Below are 6,686 nucleotides of genomic sequence, written 5' to 3' on the forward strand. Positions count from 1 at the left end.
CCTGGTATGAAAATGAATTAGTTTTTCTAAGGTTTTGATAAGAGAGAGCTGAGGCTTATAGGTCTATACGCCTTTGGGAGATGATCTTGTGTCTTCCCCGCTTTGGGTATGAATATGACCTTAACCTCCTTCCGTGATGTCGGTATGTAAGCAAGAAGTAGGCTTGCTCTCAGAAGTCTGAGTATGGTACCGAATAGGGACCCAAGGCCCTGATGGAGCAGGCATGGATAAATACCGCCAGGACCAGGGGATTTGTATGCACTAAACGTTGAAGTAGCCCACTGCCACCTTTCACTGTTGACGATTCTGCCCGCTAGGCCTCTTGTCCTTCTGTTCACACGCACTGTGTTGACGGTGTTCACGTTAGTACTTGGGCCTTGTGTGATGCAGCCCGGGAAGTGGGTATCCAATAGAAGCCTGCTTGTTTCCTCAGGTGTAACGGTATAGGTTCCGTCGGGTTTTTTCAAAGTGCATAACCTGTTCGAATGATCCAATTTAAGGGCCTTCTGTAGGCGCTGAGCAGCCGGCAGGGAAGATATTCCCCCGCAGTACTCACACCCAGTGTACGAAAATAAACTATATTGTACGTTACTATTTCGTTTCGTTTATTACTTTAACAGTTCGGTACAATACGAAACAAAACGGCTGAGTTCACCTTGGCGATAGTACACTACAGTAGTTTAGTAGTTACAGACAAAACAACAAACGAAATGAATCGTGCAGGGAAAATATTTCTATGTATGTACATATATGCAATAAACAAATACAAAACGAATGGCTGCAATGAATAAAAAAAATAAAAATGTTTTTTAATTGAATTGGATATGAAAATTTACAGAAAAAAATATTTTTCACGTAATTGAAACGTTTGCATACATATAAAACGTACCCTATGGTACAATTGTCACAAACGAAAAGCAAACGTTTCTCGTTGGGGAAAATGACAGTGAATCTTACAATTTGTTTCTGACTATTTACAAAACTGTACAAAACCACAAATGATATGATGATCGATGAGCAAATGGGAATTGTTTTGTACAGTTTATTTTCGTACCCTGCTCACACCATGTGTTCGTTTTGGATCTTCTGAGCTCACTGTTGTAAGCAGTTAGGTCCGATCTGTAGGCTGACCAGTCACCAGATCGCTTGGCTCTGTTGAACAGTTTCCTAGCCTTTTGACGAAGTTTGCTGAGGTTATTGTTCCACCAAGGGACGCCCTTTGAGATTTCTTATTCCTCTTTGGACAGCTCGCTTCAAAGGCTGATGATAAATTGTCCTGCAGCAAGGGCAGACGAAAGAGTTCCCAGTTTGTATTCCTGGGATACCTGTAAATCTGGTAAGTCTCGTTTAGGGTGCTTAAGTCAAACCTAATGTGCTGATGATCTGACATATATACCTCATTTGATACGTGCCAGTTTGAGATAAACGCAGACAACCTAGTTGAGCAAACTGTCAAGTCTAAGACTTCACCCCCGATAGCATTTATAAATGTCGGCTCATTACCCCGGTTAAGAATATACAGTTGGTTCTTAATAATATATTCAAGAAGTGACTCACCTCTGCTGTTGGTGTCTGAGCTGCCCCACACTTGCTGATGGGCGTTGGCATTACAGCCCGTAAAGTGGGAGCTACCTTTCATAGCCAATCCTCTGTCGCCGAGTCTTCACAGCCAACAGTCAACCATCGCGGGCGGAAAGTGCAGCAGCTGAATTTGGGCTTTGTGGAGCCCTTTCGCTGCTGTCTCACCGCATCCAGGATAGATGTCTGAACTGCTTGCAGTTGTTGCAGAGACCATAGCAACTTTTGGTAGTCGGTTGGCAGAAGTTCCACCCTATTACCCTTGCCAGCGACCGCCCGATTTGCTGTCCTTTGTGACATCGGCAAAGGTCACCTCCGTCTTTGGCAACATTGGTCCCGTGGGGGCTCTTTTATCAATCTCATAAATTGTTTATAATAACTTTTGCTAAAATTTCAAAGTCAAAAGTTATCAAAACAAATTCTATGTGACTGAGATATATTATTTTCTAATTTTTAGTCCATTTATAAAAGCGTGGTATATTAAAAAGTTTTTGTTATTTTTAACCAGGAGGAGGTTATCAGTTCGTCGGAATATTTTTTAATATTTTTTTTTTTTTTTGTATTTTGTTTTTATGTATGTTACCGCATAACTTTGGACCACGTCAACCGATTTCGATAATTTTGCATCGGAAAGGCAGTGTCTCAGAGGTGGTCCCATACTAATCTGGTTAAGATCCGATCAGTGGATCATGAGATATATATATATATATATTTTTTTTTATATGAGAGTTGAAGTCGGTTTTTTTTTGTTGTAAAAAATACTTGTATTTATTTTTAGTCTCAATTGTCTGTCAAAAATTACCGAAAAATTTAGATTTTTTGCTCCCTTAATTTCTTTGAGTAGTGTATTATCTGCCTACATTGGTAGGTAAAGCCAAGCCAAAATTTTTATTCTTTGCGACCACAACCAGAAAAATTTTCGTGGACCCCACTTACAACTCGTAAACTCTCATAGTTTTTTCACGCCAACGTAGACCCCCGTCGAGTTTCCCGTGCAGAAATTTTCAACTATTCAATTCGGATAACGGAATTCTGCGCAGAAATGCTGTTTATGGCGTAGTCGGAAGAGCATTGTAAGGTTTAAGAAAATAAGTTTTATAAAAAATTCACTTCAAAAAATTGTTGTGTTCATGCGCCATATGGAAGAAGATGCGCAACGCCCTCGGAAAAAAGAATCTCAAAAATCAACGGTAATTTTTAGCGACTTGAAACTGCACTTTATTATAATAAAACTTAATGGTCTACAAAACTGCTTTCTCACATTTTTTTTAAGAAATTGAATTAAAAAATTTAAAATTTCGACGAAAATTTCTTGCATTTTTCCCGAGTTTTGTATGAAAAAAATGATTATTGTTGGTTTTGCTGTTGAATGAACTAAATTTTTATAAAAAAATAAAAGTTGGGTATGGAAAATATTAATCAAAAAAATCGTCAAAACGTCGGGATATAGATACTTGTTTTTGACGGTCACTGTAAATCTACGGCTGAGTGGAAGATCGACCTATCTCGGCAGCCGGTTCGAAAACGCCTTATCTCAGAAGGTGTCTCAAGAAGCCCCTCCCTTCAAAGGAATTTGAAAAAAATAAAATATTAGAAAAACACAATGATGCGGCAGTGTTTAGAAATTCTTTTTTTCATCAGGCGCAGAGTTTGTTATTATGGCCTTTACGTTTTGAAGTCCACAACAAATAAATTTTTCAATATTATCTCGTGCATTGGAACTGAAATAGAAATATCTTTATTTTAGAAGCCTACGAAGAAACTTATATAATTTGTAATTTGTTTTATTTATTTCAGGAACGACAAGAATTCATTGGAACGTCTAAAACTGAAGTATCAGCAGACAAAATGAGCGAATTCTACAAGACTTTTTTAGACAAAAATAGAAAAACTCATTTGCAGTATAACTACATATGGTATAAGAAAAATTTTGAAATGCTTAAACTATCTTTTAGAGTTTATCTTGAACGACTTTTGAGAAAACGTAAATAATATTCATTCTGCTTTTTTATAGTAAAATATTTAATTTTGAATTGATTAAAATGGGTAAATCTACACTGACACATTGCAACTTCTCGGCTGCCATATTAAATATCTACACTACTTTTAACAAAAAATCAAACAAAAAAAAAGACTTTTTAATATAAAAATGAAAATGAAATGAAAAACATTGGGCGCATGCAATACAATTTATCATATAATAAATAATATATAATTCATTAACAATTCCTTTAATTGACAATAAGTCTGAGTTTGCTAACACAGGTGTTTTTAGCATGAGGACCTCGTAAACAGTACCAGCGCATACCAGTGGTTGCATTTATATGGGGAGAGCGGCCAAAAATACTTTTAATGGACATATCGGAATAAAATTTTTACCCTAAGGTCTGTTAAGAATAAAAACTGTAATATGTAAAAGTGGGCGGGGTTGGACACGCCCACATACAGTCATGTGAAATATAATAGGGAGACGACATTGTGACCAGTTTCGGCTATTTTTTTTGTTTGTTTAATGTTTATTTTTTTTATAAAAATACAACTCACTATCTAACAAAAACCACATAAGTCCAAATTTCAAACTTTGTAAAAAAGTAGAAAAATTCAACAAAATTAAAAAAAACACAAACCTTTTTAATAAGAACTTTTAGAAAAATCTAGGTGTGCAGTTTTATAGCCCATTAAATTCTAGATTAAGAAATTGCAAGTTTGAAGTGGCTAAAAATTTGCGTCGATTGTTGATAATTTTTTTTTGGCGGATGGTGTTACTATTTGCTTCCATAAAAAAAATTGTCAAACATACTTTGAATGGAAGAAAATGCGTGACACCGTCAGGAAAAAAATTATCAAAAATCAAAGCTATTTCTTTGCCACTTAAAACTTGCATTTTCGTGAGCTAGAATTCAGTGGGCTATAAAACTGCATACACAACTTTTTTCTAAAAGTTCTTATTTAAAAAGTTTGGTGTTGTTTTAAAATTTTGTTGAATGTTTCTATTTTTTTACAAAGTTTGATATTTGGTTTTTGTTAGATAGTGAGTTGTATTTTTATAAAAAAAAATAAACATTAAACAAACAAACAAAAAAATGGCCAAAACTGGTCACAATGTCGTGTCCCTCTTATTTTGCACATGACTGTATTATAATGATTTTTCAAAACTGCTGATTTTTGGCATTTGGATCTTTGCCAAAACAATGCAAATTTTTTACAAACGTAATTAATACATTTTTGCAACTCATACCGATCTGGCTCAAAACCCTCATATTCAATATCTTTCGCTATTGCACCCAGCAAATTTTGAACTTGTTGGGAATGCGTACCGAAATTTTCACGCCAAATCTCAAAAACATGCAATCGAGAAAATTCTCAGTGTTAACTTTTGCCTAGAAACATTTTGAATTAGATAAATCAAAAAATAAACATGAAAAAAAACTGTAGAAAATAAAGAGCTTGGATTAGGTTATGGAATACTACGCGAGCCTCTGCAGGTCAATGCATCTACACTGAACACTTTTATAATCTTAAAATATTAACAAACAATATGTAAATAAAAGTATTGAGGGCCGATAGGGGAAACATACTTAAAACATTGCCTAAATACTTGAAAGACGAACCAAGAAACACACAAAAGCCTACTTTTCTAAAACAACGATTTGCATAAAACACAACATGAATTATCTAAAAGTTTAATTGTAGAAATAAAGCCAATACTTTTATGCACAATATCCATTGCATACAATTTTAACTCACTCGGCTTTTCACAATATTTTAATTACGTTAAATCCAATTCAATTTTCAGCGTGCTGACGCTGTACAAATAAAATGAACAATTGATGACAGTTTTGTTGCTTTATTCAGAAACAACCGCTAGAATGAAAACAAAAAATATATGACAACATGAAGTTTGGACAAAAAACTGATTGCAAAGCCTATCTTGGTTCACAAATGTTTACATACATTTTTTAAATTTTGGCCTATGGCAGCAACCACTGTACAGCGGCAGGATTCCAATATTCGCTATCGCGAATTTTGATCCCCAAAAATCTCCAAAAGAATAGCAGGGGTGCCTGACAACATGCAACATCTAGTTACATGGCCCTCATGCTGCCAGATTTGGCTGATTGCACATTGCATCTGTTACTTTTCCATGTTTTATACTTTTAGATCCTACTTCTTTTCATTTACAGAATTTTTGGGATGAAAAAAAATTCAGCGATAGCTTAAAGGTGAGACCCACAATGGCCAGAGGCGTGCCATGTACGGCTAATCAGTTTCGCCTGAAATTCAGACGATTTACGAACAGTGTTGCCGCAGAGGAAATTATCACCGAAATTCCCTAAAATCGATCAAAAGTATCATGAAAAAAAATTTTTAGTATCAAAGTATCAATCTTCAATAAAACTTCTAATTCTTAAATTAAAATGGTAGTTTGAATTTTTAATTTAAATCGTTGACAGTTTTTATTAATATTTTTATGGTTTTTGTTTAAAATACAGAGTGAAAATAAAGCTTTTATACTCGGTAACAGTTGAATTCATTTGCATACTTAACTAAAATCACATATCAAATTGGTACACTGTAAGAACATAAAAGTAATTTTCACAATACTTACTGGATTACTCTGGATGAAATTCTTGAGGCAGTGTCACACGATTGGTACATTTGTACAGATTTGTACATTTTGGCAGCTACAGAGTAGTTTTGTTTGGAAATTCTTTTATTGAGCTGAACTCAAATTTCTAAAGAACGCCACTCTGTGACTGCCAAAATGTACAAATCTGTAAAAAATCAAAAAGGAAAAGGAACGACAATATAAGCCTGTTCCCGCACTCCAGGATATAGTGAGAAATTGTTCGAAAAATATATGTATGATAAATGTGTGAAAGGAAATGACTTCGGACTATTTCGGACTAAATCCTGGAGTACTTGGGCAGCAGTGTTGCCGCGCTGTCCCAAGAAAATGTATCACCGACCAAGCCAAAAATGTATCCAAATGTATCCATTTTTTGATTTATTTTTCTTCTTTTACGTATCCATCTCATAGTTTGTAAGAAAACCAAACATTTTTAAGAAAAAGACATAATTTAACCCATCCTAAGGACTTGGAATAC

At 34.9% G+C, this 6,686-nt stretch overlaps 1 protein-coding gene across 2 annotated transcripts; it reads left to right on the forward strand.

Annotated features, from left to right (window-relative positions):
* Positions 1-2,359: 2,359 nt before the first annotated feature.
* On the forward strand, positions 2,360-5,973 carry LOC118734223 (COA8 family protein CG14806, mitochondrial). 2 transcript variants are annotated; one of them, XM_036463945.1, is made up of 3 exons: positions 2,360-2,768; positions 3,376-3,562; positions 3,625-4,134. In XM_036463945.1, the coding sequence occupies exons 1-3, from the start codon at positions 2,709-2,711 to the stop codon at positions 3,723-3,725; spliced, it is 348 nt and encodes a 115-aa protein (XP_036319838.1). In that variant the 5' UTR covers positions 2,360-2,708; the 3' UTR covers positions 3,726-4,134. The 2 variants fall into 2 exon arrangements, with proteins under 2 accessions (XP_036319838.1, XP_036319839.1); XM_036463946.1 differs by lacking the exon at positions 3,625-4,134 and adding an exon at positions 5,763-5,973 and having other exon boundaries at positions 2,361-2,768.
* Positions 5,974-6,686: the final 713 nt, after the last annotated feature.

The sequence above is a fragment of the Rhagoletis pomonella genome, unplaced genomic scaffold, assembly GCF_013731165.1.
Source record: "Rhagoletis pomonella isolate Grant_MI unplaced genomic scaffold, Rhpom_1.0 Rhpom_scaffold_00002, whole genome shotgun sequence".
Classification (NCBI taxonomy): Eukaryota; Metazoa; Arthropoda; class Insecta; order Diptera; family Tephritidae; genus Rhagoletis; species Rhagoletis pomonella.